The following is a 24,996-nucleotide window of genomic DNA, read 5'->3' as shown; positions in this document are numbered from 1 at the left end:
GAGAATGTTTGCTAAATGTTTTAAAAAATATGCTCACTTTAGAAAATATCTCCAAACTTTCCATTCCTAAAATAAAAAATCTAGTTGGTTATCATTCTATCTACACAATTTCATATTTTGCTCTTTTCACTTAATAAGTATTTTCCCGTGACATAAAAAATTTTGAAAGAATATTCAAAGTGAGTTAAAATACCTCAGAGGACCCTGTGTACAAATTCAGAGCACCAGAAAGAGTATTTGTGTCTCTCCCCCTTACGTATACAGTGATTGAAAGTGTCAGCTGCCTCAAGGGTACGATGCGAAAATTTTGTTTAAAAATAGAAATTGCAGGGGGTGTGGGTTCCACCCCTGGTCAGGGAGCTAAGATCCCACATGCCTCGTGGCTAAAAAACCAAAACATAAACAGAAGCAATATTGTAATAAGTTCAATAAAGACTTTAAAAATGGTCCACATCAAAAAAAAAAAAAAAAAAAAAGATAATTCACCTTGAAAATAGTTTGACAAAGTTTGGTGCTAACTAAATAAATCCTGACATATTTTTGACGGAAGATACAGATCAGTAATGGTGGTTCTAGAGCTGAAAAGTATGAAGCGTGCCCATAAGGTACCTCAACCTCTGTGCCTGAGTGCTGGACTGTTGGGACTTATATTTATGAAGTATTCGGGAATTTATTCAAAGATTCAGAGAACGGAAAATGATGAAAATAGAACCCAAAATGAAAATGACACTTTTCAAGTAGTCCGTTGTTATGCCTTTTGGAGGGATGGGAAAATACGGAGGGATTTCCCTGACTTTTTGTGGGGCAGAACAAGAATATCTGATTGGTGAGAACATAAGTACCAAAATGACCTTCGGTCACCCTTAGGTTTGGCCAGTAACTCTAGGGATATAAACAGGTGGGCCACAAATCCAAGCGCTGATGAACGACCTACACCAGCAGAATTTCCTTCTTCCTTCTGGATCAGAGAGCGTCTCCTTCCCAAAGAGTTGGACCCCAACTCTAGAAGACAAGCTACTTTCTTTACAGCTTTCTGGGTATCAGCGTGACAGCCTCATCCCTGCCTTCACTGGGAGGAAAAGGAAATGCACCACCTCCACCGGCTTCAGCCATACGTTGAAGCACTCGGGAATCCCCCGGATGTGAAGCAAGCGCCTCAAAAATAGGCCAACTGCCAGGGACTGCAGTAGGCAAAAAGGGGAGAGAAAACGCTTAAAGAGGTAGGTGGGAGGGCATTTTATTCCTCTTCTGTTTTTAACTTTGACTTGCAGCGCTTGCATACGGAAATTCTATAGCCTCTCCAGTTTGAGGACCCCACCCATGAATCTAGAGAAAAGCGGCGCACGGCCAGCCTTCTACCCCAGGCCTAACGGGCCACTCTGGGAGGAGCCTAATGGGTCCAGCCACTGCGGCCTAGAACGCCAACAAATAGGGTAGGAGAGGCTGGAGATGGGGGCGGGACGGCGCGGCTGACTGACCGCTGATTGGCTGATGGCACTCGTCTCCTGGTGCCATTTGTTGTTGGCGCAGCGCACCTGACACAGCCGGCGTCCTGCACGTGCAACCGTTTAAGCGGCGTCAGCGCCTGCGAGGACCCCGGGAGAGCAAGCAGCGGAGAGGTGAGTGGGCCAGCGGCTTTTTTCCCCCCGGTACGCGCCTCATCCCGACCCTCCGGGCTTCCCGGTAGCTGGATTTTGGGCCAACTGAAGGACGGATGGGGTGGGCGGGGGTTTGAAGCCGTCCTTTGGCGTCATTCTGCTTTCTGTCGGAGGGTCCAAAAGCACCGTGGGTGCCCGAAGTCTGAGGTTGAGGCCTGCAGAGGAGGTGAAGGAGCTTTTTTGACCAGCCCCTGCTCGTCTTTTTCTCTGAACAGGGATGGTTGTAGTATCACTGTGTATAAATCCTGCTTGGCGAAGCCAGTCCTTTGTTGGAGGTATTTGGGCCACCGAACCACTGCTTCCTTCCCTGCCAAACTTCGAGGCCTTGATTCTCCCCGCTCCCCTCCCCCCCCCCCCTTAAGAAACTAAGTCAAAAACCTCAAGCTAAACGTCATACCTAATTTTGAAGGGAGGCATGTGAAGGGAGAAACCTTGAGTAGTATCTGAAAAATTTCCCTTCCCCTTAATATACAATAAGACGTTTGGGGACCCTTCGATGGAGAAGATAAATTCTATCAGCAGATTTTGGGAGAAAGCCTAAACATCAGTGGGGACATGGTGATTGCTAGAGTGATTAGGTAAGTGGCTCAATTAATTTTTAAAGAGAAAAAGGATGGACATAAATGCTGTCTCTAGGGAAGAAACAAAACTTAATTGCTTTTTTTGCAAAAACTTTTGGGAAGGATCAACACTTAGTTGAGTAGTTTGGAGGGGTATATGTGAAATGATGAGGGTTTATGCTTTTAAAGATACGATTCTGATCTCTCTGATTCTAATTGAGGCTAAATGTGCATGTTTGTATTTTTATGAAAATAGAACTGGAAGCCACCATGGGAGATGAAGATTGGGAAGCAGAAATAATCAAACCTCATATGTCTTCCTATGTTCCTGTATTTGAGAAGGTAATAAAATTTAGTTTGCAGTTATTAAATGCTGCTGATTTAATCGAAGTTGAAAATCACTGTTGTGAGAAAGTTCTAAATTACAGTTTGCTGTGCTTATCTCCCTGTGATTGTTATTAACTATCTCATGGGGAGTGATGAAGAGGCACGCTAAGCCTCAAATAGAATAAAATAGTCTGAGGTAATTTGATAATTAAAAACTAAAATGTATATAATAATATTAACAATTTAATTTAAATCTCAATGATTTAGGACTTGTGGGTGAAAGCAAGCTTATGCTAATGTGGTTGAATGTCTCTGAGATACAGTCATATAGAAAACTGAAAAAATATAATTTGATTTTGGTTGACGTTTTGAATTCTGAAAATTGGTTTCATACAAGCAGGGCTCTCAAGATAAAAACATTAGGCTGATTCAGATGGTAACATCAGTTTGATCTTCAAATGTACAAATCAGCAGATCTTTTTTCTCAATGGTGTTTGAAGAGTTACGTTGGAATTCAGAAGAAGGGGTTATGGAGTGGGTTTTTGGATTTCAGTTTTGACTTGAAAATTGACTTAATAAGGTGAACAGACTCTACTTTAGAAGATAGTGTATTTTAACGGGTTGCTTTTACATAAGTGTTACGTACTTGAAAATGTCTCCAAAAGTTGATTTTTTTCCTTTTAGAATTTCCAGTTGGTGTTTATGTTAGTCAATTCTGACACTTTGTATTTCAAGTGATGTCTTAGTGGAAATTCTTAATTTACCCCAAATCATAAGATAAGTAATTCTTTATTTGTCTCAATTGGATTTGATCTGTATGTATATAAAGTTTATATTAAAATACCTAAGATGTTAATCTGAATTTATCGTGTTTCTTGTTTTGGGACTTATTTTAGAGGTATCATCTTTTGTATGTTATCTTTTTATAGTCTTCCCATCATAAAAATATTGGAACACCATTGGGAAAAGAGGAGAAAAATCACCTAACAGTCTTGCTCACTAGCACAAATGCTCTGTTTTTAGTAAATTTTCTTCTATTTTTCCCAAACATGTTTTTATATAGATTGTAATGATAGTACATAATAATAATTTTTGATTTCAGCTTTTTCACTCTTCAGCATTAACTATTCCATATTACTAATTTCCTAAAAATAATTTCTAATGGTTATATAATATTTCATGGAATAGAGCTACCATAACATAAATAATTTTCTGTTGGTGCGAATTTAAGATGTTGTTATCTTTTCACTGTAATATTGTCACGAATATCTACAGTTTATTCTTTGTTTTAATTTGGGAGTATTTTTTTCAAAAATGGAATTACTTGGTCAAAGAATATTTTATGGTTCTTTTTTCCCCTGGTTCTCAACAGATTTGTTCTAATACAAAGTTTAATTCACAGATACAGTTGTTCTTCCACTTGGACTTGTCTAATTTTTATTTTTTCTTACTCTGAGATTTTGTCTTCACTAAGTATTCTTCAAACAGTATACTTACTGCACTGTAGCATGTTGTGCATGGTTATTGCAAAGGGTGTCTGAAATTGAGGATGGTCAACTGTCAGGCTTCCAGATTTACCTTTTGGAAATCTTTGTGCTATTCAGTAACATACTTTGTTTCTTGATATTGGTCACACTGAGTTGAATTTTAATTTATGTTAACATTTCTGCCTTATGATTCTTAGTACCTATTTGTGTGGGGCCAGTTTGTAGTAAACTTTTTGCACTTGTCTGCAAACTTAACACCTGGTACTGGTTGTGCAATTAGTTATTTGACCTACTTGACTTGAAGGAACATGGTGCAGTCAGTGGCTTTGTTTGCCTGCCTTGGTTGAATAAGAAATGTAGAAACTAAGGATGAATACATGACATTTTTATGTAGGAAGAATCTGAGGTCTTTTCTTCAGCCTATTTTCTTTTAAAGGCACCATTTTGATTGGTTGTTCTAATTGAATTTCCATTTCGAGAGACAGCTGGGCTTCCCTTTTGTTCAATTTATATTGGCTCTGAGACCATCTTGGATTGGTAACAGTATCTGTGATCAGCCTTTTCTTTTTTTTATTAATTTTTAAAAATTGGAGTGTAGTTGATTTACAATGTTGTGTTAGCTTCTGCTGTATAGCAAAGTGAGTCAGTTATACATATATCCACTCTTTTTTAGATTCTATTCCCATATAGGTCATTACAGAGTATTGAGTAGAGTTCCCTATGCTATACACTAGGTCCTTATTATGTGATCAGCCTCTTCTGAATGCTTCTCAGGATCCGTATTTGGAGATTTAATATTGATACATGGTTATATAATTTTGAACTAACAGGCTACTGTTCTGGTAGTTCTTAGAACTTCCCTATTCTAGTTTTTGAAGTGAGAGTACCACCTGAAGATAGAATAATAAAAGATGTGGGGTTGAGAGAAATTTGATAATGTAACAGTTACAGCAGTCCAGAAATCCCAGTGGTTACGCATTTGCACGTTGCATGCAAACTTGTTGGGATGAGTGGTGGAATGGATGAGTATGATGACTGTAACAGGATACTGGGTTTGCTTGCTAGTTGTAATGTTTCTTGTTAGGTGACCGTGGGAGTAAGTCTACACAGTGATCACTTCTGTCTGATCTTTTTGCCTTTTTTGTGGCATATTTCAGAAGGCAGATACTCTTGTGATTAAAGTGGAAACAGCTTGAGATAATTAGTCCATCCACAATTATAATTTTATTAAGCAGTAAAAGCAAAGTTTGTAATAGTTGTTTAGATAAGAAAGTAAAGTTCATGGCTTCTTTGTTCATGTTCATACTGCAGTTCTGAAGTAGCAGGGGAAAATGTGGTGGTTGGACATCATTGGGTTGACAGACCTAAGGAAGTTGAGGTGCTGGAGCCTGAGGAAGATTTCCAGCAATTTCTGCTGCTAGTCATCAGTGAGATGTGGGAAGATACTGTGTCTCTTACTCAAGAGCACAGAAAATCATATATGCTGAATAGGAGCAAGTTGTGGGAGATACACAATATGTTCATCCAAATAAAAACCCAGGAAAGTGCTCTCACTCATCTCCCAAATCTAAATGATGGAGTCAAGGGCAGAGTGGCAAAAAAGTATGAGAAGGCTGAGGAGAAGGCTAAAGAGATTGCAGTGGTGGTAGAAATGTTGGTCGAGCTAGTCCAGGGGACAGAGAAAAGTGAATCCTCTTGAAGGAGGATTGGCAGTTTATGACCAAAGGATTCCAGTGAACTGATGGAGGTTGGCTGATGCCCACGAGAACCTAAAACCAGAGAGTCTTTCGTTTTCTCCCCTTTTTTCTCTGTATATACTCTGTCCTCACAGTAGGTTTGTGGTATAGTCTGCAGTTGATAACGTCAACGTGAGTTTTGATTGCTAAATGTTTTTGTTTGGGGAAATAACTTTTATTTGGAAAATGCTGTCACGTACAGAAATTAGGGCTTAGATTGTAAGCGTTTGCAACAGACATATTTGTTCCTGGGCTTTGGTTATTGTTTCTATTTTGAGGTGCTTTGCTCTTTCTTATGTGACATGATAGGTCATCTGGAACCTTAGGTCTATGTGTGATACATGACACTCGGAGTTGGAGTTCTCTAGCTCTGGAGGCGCTGAAAGAGCTGCATTAATTCTAGAAGATGACTCCATGCAGCAATTGCTGGAGAAACTGAAGAGGGGACCAGACTTCAACTGGGAATGTGAATGGGGCTGATCTGGCTTGGACTGATGAATCAGAAGAAGGGATGGAAGATGGTATTGTCTGTATTTGGGAGCTTTAATTTCTGTTTTAGATCATAGGAGGAGAGATGTATTTTGTTCAAAATTTAAATTTTATGTGGCATGCTATCTGATGCAACCTATCTGGTCAGTTTATTTGGACAACGTAACTCAGCTTTATTTGACATGGAACCTAGAATAGGAGATGAGATCTTGGTATTCTGTACAAGTTGATTTAGTACTCTGATGCATTTCAGGGTATTCTGGGCATAAAATGGAGGATATTTGCAAAGGCCCTTAAAGGGCTGGGGAAGAAACACATGGAACTGTCTGCATAGGTCCCTGAATGGACAGGGAAGAGGCATCTTCAAGGTTCATAAGCTGTCCAGCTATAAGTTTGCTTGAGTAGCAGACCTGACAGGTAATTGAGATCAAAACCCTACCATGTTTTAAAAAAAACAACATGTTAATGGTAGTATTCATTTGTTTGAAAAGACAAAAGATCTAAAAAAAAAAAAGTAAGATATTCCAGAATTGAAAATAATAAGAGTACGTATAAGGTAAAAAGAAATGTGTTCATCAGAATGCAAATAGATTATTTGTAGCTACCTGTGAGAACCCTTATGTTTAAAACATTTTGAAATTTCTCAATTGGTTCATTTGGATGGGTAAAGAGGTTATAAATATTTTATAGCTAAGTGTTCTAAAAATAAGGTAATGTTAAGACCTAAGACTCATTCAGCACATTTTTTTTATTATTATTATTATTATTATTTTTCTTTTTTGGCTGCGTTGGGTCATTGTTGCTTCGTGGGCTTTCTCTAGTTGCGGTGAGCAGGGGCTACTCTTCGTTGTGGTGCGGAGGCTTCTCATTGTGGTGGCTTCTCTTGTTGCGGAGCACGGGCTCTAGGTGCACAGGCTTCAGTAGTTGTGGAGCACAGGCTCAGTAGTGTGGCACACGGGCTTAGTTGCTCCGCGGCATGTGGGATCTTCCCGGACCAGGGATTGAACCCATGTCCCCTACATTGGCAGGCAGATTCTTAACCACTGCACCACCAGGAAAGTCCCAGCACATTTTTATTTGAGCCATACTTGGTGCTGGAGATAGTGGTGAACGTGATAGATAAGGGGCTCACTGTCATGGATGTTCTATTTTACTGGGAGAGACAGAATAAGCACATTGAAAATCAAATATAGAGAGTGAAAAATATTATGAAAAAAAATCAGGAAACTGTGTGTGTGTGTGTGTGTGAGAGAGAGAGGGAGAGGGAGAGAGGGAGAGAAAGAGAGAGAGAGATAGATATTGGGATGGGGTAGATTTAGATCATGTGGAGAGGAAAAGCTTCCCTGAGACTATGACTCATGAGCTGGAGACCTGAAGGAGTCCCAGTAGGACATGATGTGTAAAGATCCAGAGAAGGGAACAAGCTTGGGGTATCAGGGCAACAGGAGGAAGTACAATGTATTAGTTTCCTATGGCTGCTGTAACAAATTACCACAAACTAGGTGGCTTACAGTAACAGAAAAATTTCTCTTACAGTTCTGGAGGCCAGAAGTTAGAAATCATGGTGTCAGCAGTGCTAGTGCTGTCTTCCTTCTGTAGGCTCTAGGAGAGAATCCATGCCTCTTCCAGCTTCTGGTGGTTATGGGCAGTCCTTGGCTTGTGGCTGCCTCTCTTTCTGCTGTCTTCACAGGCCTTCTCTGTGTGTTTGTGTTAATACCCTTTGCCTCTCATAAGGACACTTGTGATGACATTTAGAGCCCACTGTGATAATCCGGGGTAATCTCCTCATTTCAGAATTCTTTTTTTAAAACAAATTTTTGGCTGCGTTGGGTCTTCGTTGCTGCGTGCGGGCTTTCTGTAGTTGTGGTGAGCGGGGGCTACTCTTTGTTGCAGTGCGTGGGCTTCTCATTGCGGTGGCTTCTCTTGTTGCAGAGTACGGGCTCTAGGGCGCGTGGGCTCAGTAGTTGTGGCTCACGGGCTTAGTTGCTCCGCGGCATATGGGATCTTCCCAGACCAGGGCATGAACCCGTGTCCCCTGCATTGGCAGGCAGATTCTTAAACCACTGCACTGCCAGGAAAGTCCCAGAATTCTTAATTATATCTGCTCCATCTCTTTTTTCCAAATAAGATACCATTTACACATTTCAGGAATTAGGACAATATCATTGAGTGGCCATTATTCAATCTGCTATAGCTAGTATTGCTGAAGCACAGTGAGATAAGACAAGATTGGTAGAAAATGAAATCCGAGAAGGAAAGAGAAAAGGAGGAGAGGGAGAGGACCCTGGAGATAGTGGTAGACATAGAGCTGATAGGACTGGATGGGCTGGATATGGGGAATGAAAGAGAGAGTGATGCCACATTTTTAAATTTAAGCAACTAGATGGATGATGGTGCTCTTTACTGAAATGGGAAATACGTGGAAGATGAACAAATTTGGGAGGGGAAAAAAATCAAGAATTCTGAATTTGCTGTGTTCAATTTGAGATACCTAAGAAAACATGTAAGTAAGAATGCCAGTCAGTAGATTATATGAATTTGTTGGTTAGGAGAGTGATCAGAGCTATAGATACAAATTTGGGAATTACCTATATATTAACGGGATTTAAAGCTGTGAGATTGGGTAAAGTTGGATAGAGTAAAATAGGCTGAGGGCTGTGCCATGAACTGTGGGGCACTCCAACTTTAAAGGAACATTAGAGGAGGAGCTGGCAAAGGAGATTGAGGAGGGAGTGGCCAGTGGGGCAAGAGGAAAACCAGGGGAGTGTGTGTTCCTTAAGCCAGAGAAGAATGTTGGAAAGAGGAAGGAGAGTCTGTTGTTTCAAATGCTGCTGAGAGTTCTGGTAGGATGAAACATAGAAGTAGTAATTTTATTACATAATATCCTTATTATAAGCTTTTTCAGAGCAGAGGTGAGGATGGAGGCTAGACTAGAGTGGCGTGAAGGAAAAATGGAATATGAGAAAGTGGAGGCAGCAACTGTAGACAAGATATTTTGCCTACAAAGGAGCAGAGAAGTGATAAAATAGCTGGAAGGAAATATGAAGTTAATTTATTTTTAAGGTAATGAAAAAGATTAAAGATTTTTTATGATGAAAGATGAATTCTGTTGAAAAAAATTTTTTTTATAATTTGCCTTGGAATGTATATGGGACATTAAATTCCACAGTCTGAAGATTGTCTAATAGTAATTTTTCGATTCTTTGGTGCCAGAGTGTTTCATTATTTTTTATCAGTTATATAATGCTGAAAGTGTTATAACACTTATAAAACCAGCCCTTTTTTGGGTTCTATTCATCCAGTAATACTTTGGCCACTAGGAAAGAGAGAAAAGTCTTCAGGGTTTCAGTTTAAACAGGGAAAACTGGATTACTTTTCTTGTTTTAATGTCTATGGTAATCATAAATTGGAGCTTTTTACTGTAGCCCAAGCCATTTCCAGGATTCTATTGTCTATTTTTAATAAGTCAGAAAAATAACTGGATGACTTTTGAGCTTTATAAAGGTAGTTTTTAAAGTCATTTAGTGTCTTTTGTGAAAGAAATTTTAGATAAAAGTATTACCTGAAGAGACCTACCTTGGTGCACTCCCTCCAGCTTTGGGTTTATTTAAAGGAATTTATTTGAAAAAATATTGTGATTCTTCTAATGCAGTCAGTTAATTAAAGTATCATCTGTAAATTTTAGGTCACTTTTCGTTTTTAAATTATTGAATTCTGATTTTGATGTGCAAGAATTTCAGAGCTCTGTTCAAAAGTTTTGCCTTAAGTAGAGGAAGCTTGTTTGAGAGGAAATAAAGATTTAATGATGATAAGGACATCCTAGGAGTTAGAAGTGAGAAAAATGTTACTCATGTTGTCATTAACCCAGGAATACCCTGAGAAATGTTGGAAGGTTCCAAAATTAACTTGACATTTAGCTATGAATTTTCTGAGTCCAACAGTCGTTACACCATTGCAAGCATAATGCATATGTATTAATAGCGAATAAATTTTGAGACTGAAGTAGGGAAAATGGGACAGTCAGTATTTGGGAGCATTAAAGGCAATCTTGAACTATGTCTGTGACAAAGTTGATTGAAATTAACCATGAATATTCTGACCTGTAGCTGGCATCCACCAGTTCATTGGATTTTTAGTGCCCCTGCGAGATACATCTGTAGATAAACTGTTTTTAGTGCATAAGTGAGGTTTTCTTTACTTTAGAATTAATTCTTTTTTTTAAAAATGTGAGTACATTAGTTTCACTTCATATAAAAACAATTGAAGTTTAAAAATAAATTTCTGTAATGCTTTACTGTAGAAATTATCTGCCACTCTCCTTCTGTGCTCTACTTTATTCTGTACAATTTTGATGAGTATACTGTAAAATACTGAACTCTGTAACCTATATTGTGTATTGGCAGGTATTGATTTATTCATGTATTACTTTGGTTATTGTAGTAATATAATAATAGTATTTGATTATACTTTTCAAGTAGGGTGGCTAAAGTTTTATTTGAAGTTGGGTGTCAGCAAACTCCATAAAGGGCCAGGTAGTAAACATTTGAGACTTTGAAGGCCTTATGGTCTCTGTTACGACTTTGCTATTGTAGTGCAAAAGCAGCCATCGACATACGTAGATGAATTGAGGGTGGCTGTGTTCCAGTAAAACTTTATTTACAAAAACTGGTAGCCCACCAGATTTGTCTTGTGGCTGTAGTTTGCTGACCAGTGTTTTTTTTTTTTTTTTTTAAATTAATTAATTAATTAATTAATTTATGGCTGTGTTGGGTCTTCGTTTCTGTGCGAGGGCTTTCTCTAGTTGCGGCGAGCGGGGGCCACTCTTAATCGCGGTGCGCGGGCCTCTCACTGTCGCGGCCTCTCTTGTTTCGGAGCACAGGCTCCAGACGCGCAGGCTCAGTGGTTGTGGCTCACGGGCCTAGTTGCTCCACAGCATGTGGGATCTTCCCAGACCAGGGCTCGAACCCGTGTCCCCTGCATTAGCAGGCAAATTCTCAACCACTGTGCCACCAGGGAAGCCTGCTAACCAGTGTTTTAAGTGATATATTAATACGCTATACATACAATGTTAAAGTGAAGGTGTTTTAGAGTAATTAATAAAGGAACATGCAGTGACTCAGAAAATCTTACATTCTGTTATTGTTTTGTTCTGAACAAAACCCAGTTGTTAAAATTTTGTAGTATTTGTGAGATAGATTACACATTTTTATTATTCACCGTAGAAAACTAGTCTTTTCTTTTTTTTTACAGGATAGGTATTCTTCTGGAGCACATGGAGACACTTTTAACAGGACTCTAGCTTCATTGTCAGGTATGTGTTAAGGCAAAAAGGTAAAACCGTTTTTAGGTTAAGGGCTTCATCCAGTGGATGAGGAGCTGAGTAGTAGATGTCTTGTAGAGGATGTTTTCTAAATTTTCTAGTGAGAATTCATTCTGGCTTGAATATTTTGGGTTGGGAGCCACTTAACAGCTAAAGGAAAGGAGAGAGGAGAGAGTGTAGTGCTATAGAGTGTATCCTCTGATTTAATGGGTTTGCTGTAAAACCTTTGCCCAACCTGGAAGTTGCATGTTTGGCTTTCAGGCTGCTTAGGGAATTGTCAAGGTTCCTGATATAAGGCAGTAGGAGACTGGACTCTGTAAGGTGTTGAAGTAGGTTGCAATGGTGGTGACCTGTCAGGATAACAACTGTTTAAGCCAAACTCATATGAAGATAATATGAGTTTCTTTGGGATCTGAAAACAAATTTAGGGGAGGTCCTAGGCAAATAAGAGAAACAAATCAAGATAAGGGAGCTGTTGTTTTCCCCTACCACTTATTTCCATCTGGTTCGCCTACATATTTTATAAAGTTGATGTGGATGGGAAGATGGGTGGAAGTGGTAGGACCTGGGCTAGGAAGTTAAACTTACGGCAGTAGTGTTTCATTTTGTTGAAGTCCAAAGCAGGCTGAAATGCTATTTCTACTATTTTTCTTTAATTTTTCTTACTGTGGTAAAATACATGTAATACAAAATTAACTGTATTAACCATTTTTAAGTGTACAGTTCAGTGACATTAAGGACATTCATATTGCTGTGCAGCCATCACCACCATCTACCTCTGGAATTTTTTCATCTTCCCAAACTGAAACTTCATGCCCATTAAACAATAACTCGCCAGTCCTTCGTCTCCTCAGCTCTTGGCAATCACTGTTTACTTTCTATGAATTTGAGTTACTGTGAATTTACTGTGAGTCTCTATGAATTTGAGTAACTACTACTTTTTAGTCTTACTCTGATGCAAGAGAGGGCCTGGTGACGCCAGGTAGTTTCATTTCTCTCATCAAAAATTAGTGGATGAGGTAAAACATTTTATAGTCTAGGAAGCTACTGGCTCACTGAAGCCAGTCCCAAAGTGAAAAAACCTGTGGAGAGGTAGTTTCTAAAAATGTGAACGGGAGTTCGAGAATCAGAGTTCATCAGGTTAAAACAAATTTAATTCCCATGTTCACCTTAATTTCAGAGTAATTTTCTCTCTCTTTTTTTTTTAGAGTAATTCTCTTGATAGAAGAAAGTTGAGTTTAGAAGAAATGCTTTTGCTATTACCAAGATGCATTTGTCTTTTGTAAACATTTAAACGCAGCGGTTTAATATAGAATATTCAGATTCTCAGAAGTTCATGCAATTGCTGCCTGCTGAAACCCCAGCAGAAGGCTAACCACATGCATGTGTGTGTACTTGAAGTATTCCAAAAAGAAAATTGGGTAAAAGTGATCTATACTTCTTAACACATCTATATGCATAGATCATTGTGTACTCAGGAGAAACCTTGTTCTGTGAGGTGTCAAAGATAATTTTTGTAAAGGAATGAAAGTTTGGGTCCATAGTATATTACAGTATAACGTGACTTTGTAGTGAAATCGTCAGTAAACTAGATTGAAGTAGCCACCAACTAAAAACCTGGACTTTTCTTAGCATTAGATCTTGAATGTTCAGGCTAATGATATAAAATCAATTAATGAAAAATATAGATTGCTTGCTCACCTTCTGGATAACAAATACTTTGGTAGCTCTTTTTTAAGTAAAATATTTTTTTCATGAAAATAGACTTCCTTATTACAGAAATACATACTAGGCCAATGAATGCTATACTAAGATAATACCTAGATATTCTTATTGCAAAAAAAATAGTGGAAAAACTTAAATATAGTTGTGAAAAGAAAGAAAATGAACTGAAATCTTGGCTCCCAGGTTTAACCACGAGTGTCTGTTGACAGTCTTTCGACTCTGATTTTTTAGATTTCTGCATGAATCAACCAACTATGGATGAAAAATACTTGGAAAAAAATTCCAGAAAGTTCCCAAAAGCAAAACTTGAATTTGCCCTCCACTGGCAACTATTTATATAGCATTTACATTGTATTTGGTATTATATGTAATCTAGAGATCATTTAAAGTATGTGGAGGATGTTAGGTTATATGCAAAGACTACACCATTTTATATGAGGGACCTGTGTGCCCAGGGATTTTAGTATCCTTGGGGGTAGGGGGTGGGTGGAGGGGATTAAGTGGTGGGTCCTGGATCTAACCCCTCTCCGATACCAATATTTAGCTTCCCCCCTTTCCCCTATATACTCCACTCACACTTCTTCCCTTCCCACTCTCCTAATAGTTATCACACTTTTTGCATAAAAACCTATACTCAGTTTTTATATCATGGCTGTGTATATATCATTCATATGTGAACCATGTAATATATTATGGTTGCATTTCCTTTATTATTCAATCTTCTGTTTTGTTTTTACTAGAGTTAATCATTACCTTGTTTTGTTTACTTGATCTGTGTTTCTATTGCTAATTTACTTCGAAACCCTCTGCCAGAAGCACAGCTATCTATTCATATCTATTTATGTTCATAGTTTTTAACACATCTTTCTAAGCATGGATATGCATCAGACTATATTCATGGTTAGTTTCTATCACGTATACAGTGATCTATCAGTTTCATTTTTCCTGATTCCTCTATCCTCTCCAGGATAAGCTTGCCTCCCTAGCCTCTCATCCCAAGAATTACCCTTCACCTCTTCCATGTGTCACCTTTTCTTTTCCCTGAATCCCATGTTTTTTCTATCTTGATTCCCCTGCCTCCCCACTTCAGTGGAGCCCATTTTCCTGCAGCTTCTTGGGAAAGGAAGCATGGGAAAGAAGTTTGAGAGATTGCAAATATCTTTACTTTCATAATTGATTCATAAAAACAGAACAGAAGATTGATTCCTAGTTTGAGTAACATTTTAGGTTGGAAATAATTTTCCCCTAAAACTTTATAATATCTTCATTGAATGTGAAATACTAGTGATGCTGCTTAGTTTGATAATCTGAGTTCTGGTCCTTTGTATATGACTTTTTCTAAACTCTTCTAAAGCTTTTAGGATCTTACTTTGTCTTCTGTATTCTGAAAATTTTATGATTGTGTAACTTGATGTGGAACTTTTTATTTATTATACAAGACACTTAGTGAATGGGCCTTTTAAATCTGAAATTCATACCCTTTACTTATTTTCTTATTTTTTTCTCTGAGGATTATTATAATTTCATTTGAATGTTATTTCTGTTCCCTTTGCTGGTTCTTAGACTTCTTTTTCCCTGTGTTTTGTTTCATGTAGGTGACTTTCTTCAAAAGTCTGGTGATCCTTGCCTGCCTTTTTGTATTTAGGAGTGGAACATTAAAAACTCAACCCTGTGCCTGGACACAGCTTCTTGACTGATGGGTTCTACTATTAAGTGATTGGGCCAGGGCTAGGCTGTTTTGTTGGGGAGAGCAGTTTTCTTAGAGAGGAATCATGTAGTGCTTTTCTAGAGGATTTAAGTTTTTTAAGCTCTCATTTCTTGTTTCATCCTTCCCTCCTCTCTCTTTCCTTGTTGTATTGTACAGATCCTGTGCTGCCTTTGCTGATTTCTTTTTTACTCATTTTTGAATGATTTGAATTCTTCCTAGACTAGCTATTAGAAGTGTCAGGGAATTCTTATTCCTCTACTTCCCTGAAGCAGCCATTCTTTTTGTGTGTGTGTTTTAAAAGATATGTTGTTACGTGTACCTATTTTTTTGTGTGCTTGTAATCTTAACTTAGAAAAATGTTACTGTGCTGAAGATCTCATAATTTTTTCTTACCTCCCACCACTATGTTTAAGACATATTGCTAATTGATAATTGATTGCATTATTTCTAACTACTGTATGGTATTTCATATACTTTATCACCAAGTTTTATCTCCTCCCTATCCCCATGATGGACACTGTAATTACCCCTTATTCCCCTCCAGCACCACAAGGATGAACATTCTTTTACATGTCCCTTTGTGGGTCTAAGTGAGGATTTCTTTGGGTAATGGACTCAGGAGAGGAATTACAGGGTCATGGGGTGTATATATACTTAATTTGATTAAATATTTAATAATTGCTTTCCAGAATAGCTGTGTCAGTCTCTACTCCCATAAGTAGGACATGAGGGTTCTTATATTCCATTGACATTGTTATTCAGTCTTGTGCTTTTAGCCAGCCTATTGGGTATATAGTAAAATCTCTTTGTTTTAAATTGGCTTATCTGATTATTTATTAGCTTAACTGTCTCTTCATATGCATGCCTTGTTATCTTTTTGGGTTTCCACTTCTGTAAGTTGCCTATCATATATTTAGTCCATTTTCTATTGGGCTTGCTTTCTTTCTCTTGTTGATTGGCAGGCATTCTTTGTATGTTCCAGATTTTACACTTTTTTCTGATTTAGACATTGTGAATATCTTCTTCCATTTATTATCTGTCAACTTTGTCCATGATATTCCTTACTGATCAAAAATTTTAATTCAAAGCCATTAAATTAATTTTTTTTTTGCTTTCTGATTTGCTTTTGCACTTTTAGTTAAGATGCTTTTCCCTACCTCTGTGTCAAAAAAGTAACCACCTAAGTTATCTTTAGAGTTTTACCTTTCACATTTAGCTTTTATTCATCTGAATCTGTCCTTTTTTAAAAAAATTCATGATGGCCATATTTATTTGGGTGCCAAATCAGGACATAGTATATGTAGTATGAGTGTACATACAGGGCTCACAAAAAAGAATCTTTGACATTAGGGTTTTTCTCGTCAACTTGGGCCATGGGTCTTCAGTGATAGTGGAGGTTTTTTTTTTTTAAATCTTGGTAACATAAATATAACATAAAATTTACTGTCTTAATCATTTTTTAAGGTAAAAAATGATTAAAAACTATTTTTTAGAGCAATTCTAGGGTCACAGCAAAATTAAAGGGAAGGTATAGAGTTCCCATAAACCCCCTGTCCTGACACATGCTCTGCTTCCCCAACTACCAACCCCCCCACCAGAGTAGTACATTTGTTACAATTGATGAATCTACGTTGGCACATCATTATTACCCAAAGTCCATAGTTTACATTATGGTTCACTCATTGTGTTGTATATTCTGTGGGTTTGCACAAATGTGTAATGACATGTATCCACCATTATAGTATCATACAGAATATTTTCACTGCTCTAAAAATCCTCCATGCTCCACCCATTCATCCCTGCCCTCTCCTTCAACTCCTAGCAACCAGTGATCTTTTTATTGTCTCCGTAGTTTTGCTTTTTCCAGAAGGTCATATAGCTGGAATCATACAGTATGTGGCCTTTTCAGATTGGCTTCTTTCACTTAGTAATATGCATTTAAGCTTCCTCCATGTCTTTTCATGGCTTGATAGGTCATTTTTTTTTTTTTTTTTTTTTTTTTTAGTATTGAGTAACATTCCATTGTCAGAATGTACCACAGGTTTTTTGTTTTTTTTTTTAAACATTCACCTACTGATGGACATCTTGGTTGCTTCCGTTTTGGCAGTTATGAATAAAACTGTTAGAAACATCCATGTGCAGGTTTCTGTGTGGACATAAGTTTTTAACTCCTTTGGATAAATACCAAGGAGCACAGTTGCTGGATGGTATGGTTAAGAGTATGTTTATTTTTGTAAGAAGCAACCAGACTGTCTTCCAAATTGTGTCTGTACCATTTTGCATTCCCACCAGCAATAAATGAGAGTTCTTGTTGCTCCACATCCTCCTCAGCATTTGGTGTTGTCAGTGTTATGGATTTTGGCCATTCTAATAGGTATATAGTGGCATCTCATTGTTTTAATTTGCATTTCTCTGATGTCCTATCATGTGGAGCATCTTTCCATATGCTTATTTGTCCTATATTCTTCTTTGATGAGGTGACTGTTAAGGTCTTTGACCCATTTTTTAATTGGGTTTTCTTATTGTTGAATTTTAAGAGTTGTTTATTTTGGATAACACTCTTTTATCAGATATGTCTTTTGCAAATATCTTCTCCCAGTGTGTGGGTTGTCTTCTCATTTACTTGACATTATCTTTCACAGGGAAATTTTTAATTTTAGTGAAGTCCAGCTTATCAATTATTTCTTTCATGGATTATGCCTTTGGTGTTGTATCTAAAAAGCCATTGTCATTCTCAAGGTCATCTAGATTTTCTCCTGTGTTATATTCTAGGAGTTCAATAGTTTTGCATTTACATTTAGGTCTGTGATCCATTTTTAGTTAATTTTTGTGAAGGGTGTAAGGTCTGCTCTAGATTCTTTTCTTTTAATATCATGTGGATGTCCAGTTGTTCCAACACCATTTGTTGAAAAGATTTTCTTTGCTCCGTTTTATTGCCTTTGCTCTTTCTTCAAAGATCAGTTGACTATATTAATGTGGGTCTATTTCTAGGCTCTCTGTTCTGTTCCATTGATCTATTTGTTTGTTATTTTGCTAATACCACACTGGCCTGGTTACTATAGCTTTATAGTAAGTCTTTTTTTTTTTTTTTTTTTTAAAAGGTTAGACTTTATTTTATTGCCTAGATTCTATTTTTTTTTAAATTTATTTATTTATTATTTATTTATTTTTGGCTGTGTTGGGTCTTCGTTTCCATGCGAGGGCTTTCTCCAGTTGCGGCAAGCGGGGGCCACTCTTCATCGCGGTGCGCAGGCCTCTCACTATTGCAGTGTCTCTTGTTGCAGAGCACAGGCTCCAGACGCGCAGGCTCAGTAGTTGTGGCTCACGGGCCTAGTTGCTCCGTGGCATGTGGGATCTTCCCAGACCAGGGCTCGAACCCGTGTCCCCTGCATTGGCAGGCAGATTCTCAACCACTGCGCCACCAGGGAAGCCCTATAGTAAGTCTTGAAGTTGGGTAGTGTCAGACCTCCAACTTTGTTCTCCTTCAGCATTGTGTTGGCTATTCTGGGTCTTTTGTCTTTCCATATAAACTTTAAAATCAGTTGTTGATATCCACAAAATATATAACTTGCTGAAATTTTGATTGATATTGAACTTATAGATCAAGTTGGGAAGAACTGACATCTTGACAATATGGAGTCTTCCTGTCCATGAATGTGGAATTATCTCTCAGTTTATTTAGTTTTTCTTTGATTTCATTAACCAGAGTTTTATAGTTTCCCACATATAGATCTACATATTTTGTTAGGTTTATACCCAACAGTTTCATTTTTGGGGGTGTTAATGTAAATGGTAATGTGTTTTTAATTTCAAATTCTATTTGTTCATTGCTGGTGTGTAGGAATGCAGTTAACTTTTGTGTAATAACCTTGTATCCTCCAACCTTGCTGAAATTGCACGTTAATTCCAGGAGGTTTTTTTGTCAGTTCTTTTGGGTTGTCTGCATTGATGATCATGTCATTTGTGAAAAAAGACAGTTTTATGTCATATGTCTTCCTTCCCAATATGTATACTTTTTAGATAGAACTTCCAGTATGATGTTGAAAAGGAGTGATGAGAGGGCACATCCTTGCTTTATACCTGATCTTAGTGGGAAAGCTTTTGAGTTTCTCATTATTAAGTATGATGTTAGCTATAGGGTTTTTTTAGCTATACTTTATCAAGTTGAATAAGTTCTCTCATCTTAACAATTTTTAAGTGTACAGTTGAATCCATCCTTTTGAATATGGTGTGAAATAGAGATCATTTTATCTGCATATGGTAACCCAGTTTTCCCGGCACCATCTGTTAAGCATTCTGTCTCTTCCCTCATGATGTGTGATGCAGATTTCATCTCATACAATTTTGTTCTTTTTTTTTTTCTTGTCTTGAAGCACTGGACAAATCTACCATTCATTGAATAGTAGTAGAAGTAACAAGCATTTAGGCTTTTCCTCATTTCAGTGGAATGCGCCACAGTTTTTATAATTAAAGTGTAATGTTTGCTTTAGGCTTCTGTTAATTTTTTTTTCAGTCATGCCAAGGAAGTTTCTTTCCTTTTTGCTTGACTATTAGTTTTGTTCAGGAATGGCAGTTGAAAGTTAGCCAGTGCTTTTTTTTTTGGAATTACTGATTTCTGTTGATTTTCTTCTTTAAATATGTTAGTGTAGGGAAATAAATGGATTTTCTATTTTATTTTTAAAATTAATTTATTTAGATTTTATTTATTTATTGGAGTATAGTTGCTTTACAATATTGTGTTAGTTTATATTGTACAGCAGAGTGAATCAGCTATATGTATACATATATTCCCTCTTTTTTGGATTTTCTTCTCATTTAGGTCACCACAGAGCATTGAGTAGAGTTCCCTGTGCTACATAGTAGGTTCTCATTGGTTATCTATTTTATACATAGTATCAATAGTGTATATATGTCAATCCCAATCTCCCAATTCATCCCACCTCCCCCTTTCCCCCTTGGTTATCTATATGTTTGTTCTCTACGTCTGTGTCTCTATTTCTGCTTTGTAAATAAGATCATCTATACCAGTTTTTTCAGATTCCACATATATGTGTTAATATACAATATTTGTTTTTCTCTTTCTGACTTACTTCACTCTGTGTGACAATCTCTAGGTCCATCCGTGTCTGTACAGATGACCCCGTTTCATTCCTTTTTATGGCTGAGTAATATTCCATTATATATATGTACCACATCTTCTTTATCCATTCCTCTGTTGATGGACATTTAGGTTGCTTCCATGTCCTGACTGTTGCAGATAGTGCTGCAGTGAACATTAGGGTGCATGTGTCATTTTGAATTATGGTTTTCTCTGGGTATATGCCCAGTGTTGGGATTGTTGGGTCATACAGTAATTCTATTTTTAGTTTTTTACGGCATCTCCATACTGTTCTCCATAGTGGTTATATCAGTTGGATTTTTTTTTTTTTAACTTGAACTAACTTTGTGTTCCTAGGATAAGTTTCTAGGATAAATTCATTCCTTGGATAAATATAGTTATTTTATTGCAGTATTGGATGAAATTAGGTGTTTTATTTAGCAGTTTTTGAATTATAAGATTGGCCTGTAGTTTTCTTAAGTTGTTCTCATTTGATTCTGTTTTCAGGCTTTTCATTTAAAAGAAAAATAAGCTCTGGAACATGGAAATTACCTGCTTTTTAAAAGTTTAGTAGAATTTGTCCACAGAAGTGTCTAGGCCAGGCCAGGTTCTTCTTAACTAAATAATTTTTTTTTATTGAAGCATAGTGTACACACAGATTCAGTATTTTTAATTAAGTAATTAACATATCATAAATGTACAGGTCACTGGAGTTTTACAAGCTGAACACTCCCTTGTAACCAGCACCCAGATCAAGAAACAATGCATTATAAGAGAACCCTAGAAGCCCTCCTGTGTCTCCCTTCAAGGCACAATCCCTCTGTCAGGAGTAACTACTATTCTGATTTCTAACAGAGACAGGAAATCTTGGGAAGAGTATACAGAAACTTTAGTTGATTGAAAGGTATGTTAGTCTGTTTCTTGAGCCTAAAACATTTCCTGTTGACTCTAAGGGCTTGCCATTTCTTATACACAAGTTACTTGCTTATGTATTTGAGTACCATTGCAACATTTGCTTTATATGTTGATTCAAGATAGAGAATGAGTGAGTACTTTATTCCTTTTCCCATTTATGTCTTAGTGATACAGCTTGGGAACTACCAGTCTTAGACCAGTGCTGTTCATTAGGACTTTCTGCAATGATGCAGATATTCTCTAGTTGTACTGCATTTGGCTGTTGAACCACAAGTTATATTTGACTGTTGAGCACTTGAAACATGACTAGTGCAACCGAGTAACTGAATTTTTTATTCTAATTAATTTTAATTAATTTTGAAGTTAAATAGTCACATGAGGCTAGGCACTACTGTATGATACAGCATAGCTTTAAAATTTGAGCCAGCTAAGGCATGGCTATTCTCATCTTGTATATTTGGGGAGAGCCTGGCAAACATTAGAAGCTAGTGTTTGGAAAATTGTTAATTTTTCTGGCTGTGTCCTTGCCTGGAATGTTCTTGTCCTTGTAATGTCCCCTTCCCTTTCCTCTTTACCAAAAGCAAAGCTACTTCTTACTGTGATGCTGAAATTGGTACTTCCCTCATGAGGAATCCATTGAATGTTGGAGCAGTTAGATTTTTGAATAGATCTTCTTAAGTTGGCTTTGAGCTTTCCATCGTCTGAGAGCATCTGAGCTTTACCTATTTACTACTACCTGGAACTCAGAAGCCTTTTGGTTACTTGATGAAATGTTTAGCCTCATCAAGAGAGAAGGAAACTAGTATGAATTGTGATGCCAGAATATAGCTAGTGTGATGCCAGAATATAGCTAGAGGAGGGACTTACAGAAGAGGGATATGTGACTTAAATGTTTTTTAGCATTTTTTATTTTTGGAAGTTTTTTTTTACCCTGTCTAATATGTGGCAACTAGTGAGAGTAAGAATTCAAAGAATAATTGTTACCTTGTGACTTTATTTTATTGATAGAACCTTTATTGAAGACCTTTTTATAAAAAGAAATACCTACTATATTAAAAATGTCACATTTGCAAATTATAAAGCTTCATAAATGTTTTGAACTACCACCCATTTTTAAGAACACTACTAATACTGTTATATTGTTTATGTCTTATTTTCTTATTCTGTTGTCCAGTCCCCATCCTGCGTTGTTTCTTTCTCTTCCTTTTCAAAAAAAAGCTTTATCACATACGTATGTCTCCCCAAACACTATATTTAAATTTGCTTCTTTAAGTTTTACAAAAATGGTACTGTACCATAAATAGTTTTTGTTCTGCAATTTGGATTTTTCGCTCAGTATTCTTTCTAAGGTTTATCTGTGTTGCCAATTGTTGTAGTTCATTTATAATTATACTCTGCTGTGTGAATCTACCATATATATAATACTATATAATATAGAACACAGTGTATGTAAAACTCTGTTGTGTGACTATACCACATATTTTAATTCGTTTCTTGGTGCACATTTGAGTTGTTTCCTTTTTTATTGTATGAACAAATCTGCCGTGAACATCTCTTTTTTTCCTTGTTTGCTAAGTATATGTTTTCAGTCGTGAATGGTGTTGAATTGTATTATTTACTTTAATCTGTGGAGATAATTAGTTTTTTCTTTTCTAATCTGTTAAGGTTGTTAATTACCTTTTTAGATGTTCTGATGTTAAAATACCCTTGCATATTGGAATAAACCCAACTTGGTCATAGTGTTTTATCTGTTCAGTTACTGTTGGGCTTGATTTGCTAATATGTGGTTTTGAGATTTTGTATCTACTTATGAGTAAGAGGGGTTTATAATTTTCTTCTGTCTTGTCTTATCAAAATTATGATGGCCTTGTGGAATGAGTTGGGGAATAATTCCTCTTTCTGTTTTCTGGTGGACTTGTATGACATTGGAATGATTTGTTCTTTGAGAGTTTGGTAGAATTCACCTGTGAAACTACATTTAAGTGTGATGCAGAGATTTAAGTACTGGTTCAGGTTCTGTAGGACAATTTAGTTTGTTTTTATTGCTTCTTGAGTCTGTTTTGATGAGTTAATTTTCTTGGAACTTTTCTGTTTAAGTTTTAAATTTAGTAGTATAAAGTTGTTCATGGTAATTTTTATTTTTTTATTGTGGTAAAAAGCATATAACAAGAGAGTTATTCTCTTAAACTTTTAAGTGTATAGTGTTACTGTTAACTACAAGCACAGTGTTCAGCAGAACTCTAGAAACTTTTTTATCTTACATAATTGAAACCTTATATCCATTTAACAACACCTCCCACTGTTTTTGAGGTTCTTTCCTTTTTAAAAAAATTCCAAATACTGTTCATTTATGTCTTTTCTTTCTTTCCCTTCCCCCTGCCTCTATCAGACTTCTAGTGATTTGTCACTCTGGCAAGTCTTTATTGGTTTCTTTAAAAAAATTTTTTTTTAATTGAAGTATAGTTGACTTACAATATTGTGTTAGTTTCTGGTATACAGCAAAGTGTTTCAGTTATACATATATATACATATATATGTTCTTTTCAGATTCTTTTCCATTATAGTTCATTACAAGATATTGAATATAGTTCCCTGTGTTATACACTAGGACCTTGTTGTCTATTTTATATATAGTAGTTTGTATCTGCTAATCTCCTAATTTATCTCTCCCTCCCCTTTTCCCCTTGGTAACCATACATTTGTTTTTATGTCTGTGAATCTGTTTCTGTTTTGTAAATAATTTCATTTGTATCATTTTTTTAAGATTTCACATATAAGTGATATCATATGATATTTGTCTTTCTTTTTCTGATTTCACTTAGTATGATAATCTCTGGGTCCATCCATGTTGCTGCAGATGGCATTATTTCAGTCTTTTTTATGACTGAGCAGTATTCCATTGTACATATATACCACATCTTCTTTATCCATTCATCTGTTGATGGACATTTAGGTTGCTTCCATGTCTTGGCTATTGTAAATAGTGCTGCTGTGAACATTGGGGTGTATGTATCTTTTTGAATTAGAGTTTTCTCCAGATATATGCCCAGGAGTGAGATTGCTGGATCATATGGTAACTTTATTTTTAGTTTTTTAAGGAACCTCCATACTGTTTTCCAGAATGGCAGCACCAATTTACATTCCCACCAGCAGTGTAGGAGGGTTCCCTTTTCTCCACATCCTCTCCAGCATTTATTATTTGTAAACTTCTAAATGATGGCCATTCTGACCCATGTGAGGTGATGCCTCATTATAGTTTTGATTTGCATTTCTCTGATAATTAGCAATGTTGAGCATCTTTTCATGTGCCTATTGGCCATCTGTATGTCTCCTTTGGAGAAATGTCTATTTAGGTCTTCTGCTCATTTTTTGATTGGGTTGTTTGTTTTTTTGTTATTGAGTTGTTTGTATGAGCTGTTTGAAAATTAATCCCTGGTCGGTCACATCATCAGCAAATATTTTCTCCCAGTCCATAGGTTGTCTTTTCATTTTGTTTATGGTTTCCTTTGCTGTGCAAAAGCTTGTAAGTTTGATTAAGTCCCATTTGCTTATTTTTGCTTTTATTTCTATTGACTTGGGAGAGTGATCTAAGAAAACATTGGTAAGATTATCTCAGAGAATGTTTTGCCTGTGTTCTCTTTTAGGAGTTTTTGATGCAATTTGAAAAGGGATTTTTTTTTAAACTTTCCCTTTCTGATATTTCATTGTTAGTGTAAAGAAATGCAACAGATTTGTGTATGTTAATCTTGTATCCTGCTACTTTGCTGAATTTGTTTATCAGTTCTACTAGTTTTTGTGTGGAGTCTTCAGGGTGTTCTATATATATATTATGTCATCTGCATATAATGACAGTGTTACCTCTTCCTTTGCAATTTGGATATCTTTTATTTCTTTTTCTTGTCTGATTGCTGTGGCTAGGACTTTCAATACTACGTTGAATGGAAGTGGTGAGAGTGGGCATACTTGTCTTGTT

The 24,996-nt window shown here is 36.7% G+C and overlaps 1 protein-coding gene across 1 annotated transcript in view; it reads left to right on the top strand.

Annotated features, from left to right (window-relative positions):
* Positions 1–2,016: 2,016 nt before the first annotated feature.
* The window catches only part of DDX4 (DEAD-box helicase 4), a 77,431-nt gene continuing 54,451 nt past the window's right edge, over positions 2,017–24,996 (top strand). The window contains exons 1-2 of the mRNA XM_082457618.1: positions 2,017–2,560; positions 11,508–11,568. Of these exons, the coding sequence (XP_082313744.1) occupies positions 2,465–2,560; positions 11,508–11,568 (157 nt within the window). The 5' untranslated portion in view covers positions 2,017–2,464. The remainder of the gene's footprint in view (positions 2,561–11,507; positions 11,569–24,996) is intronic.

Source organism: Balaenoptera physalus (genome assembly GCF_965194825.1).
Source record: "Balaenoptera physalus genome assembly, chromosome: 3".
NCBI lineage: Eukaryota > Metazoa > Chordata > Mammalia > Artiodactyla > Balaenopteridae > Balaenoptera > Balaenoptera physalus.
The sequence above is the reverse complement of the archived record's forward strand: the minus strand, read 5'-3'. Positions and strand labels throughout refer to the sequence as shown.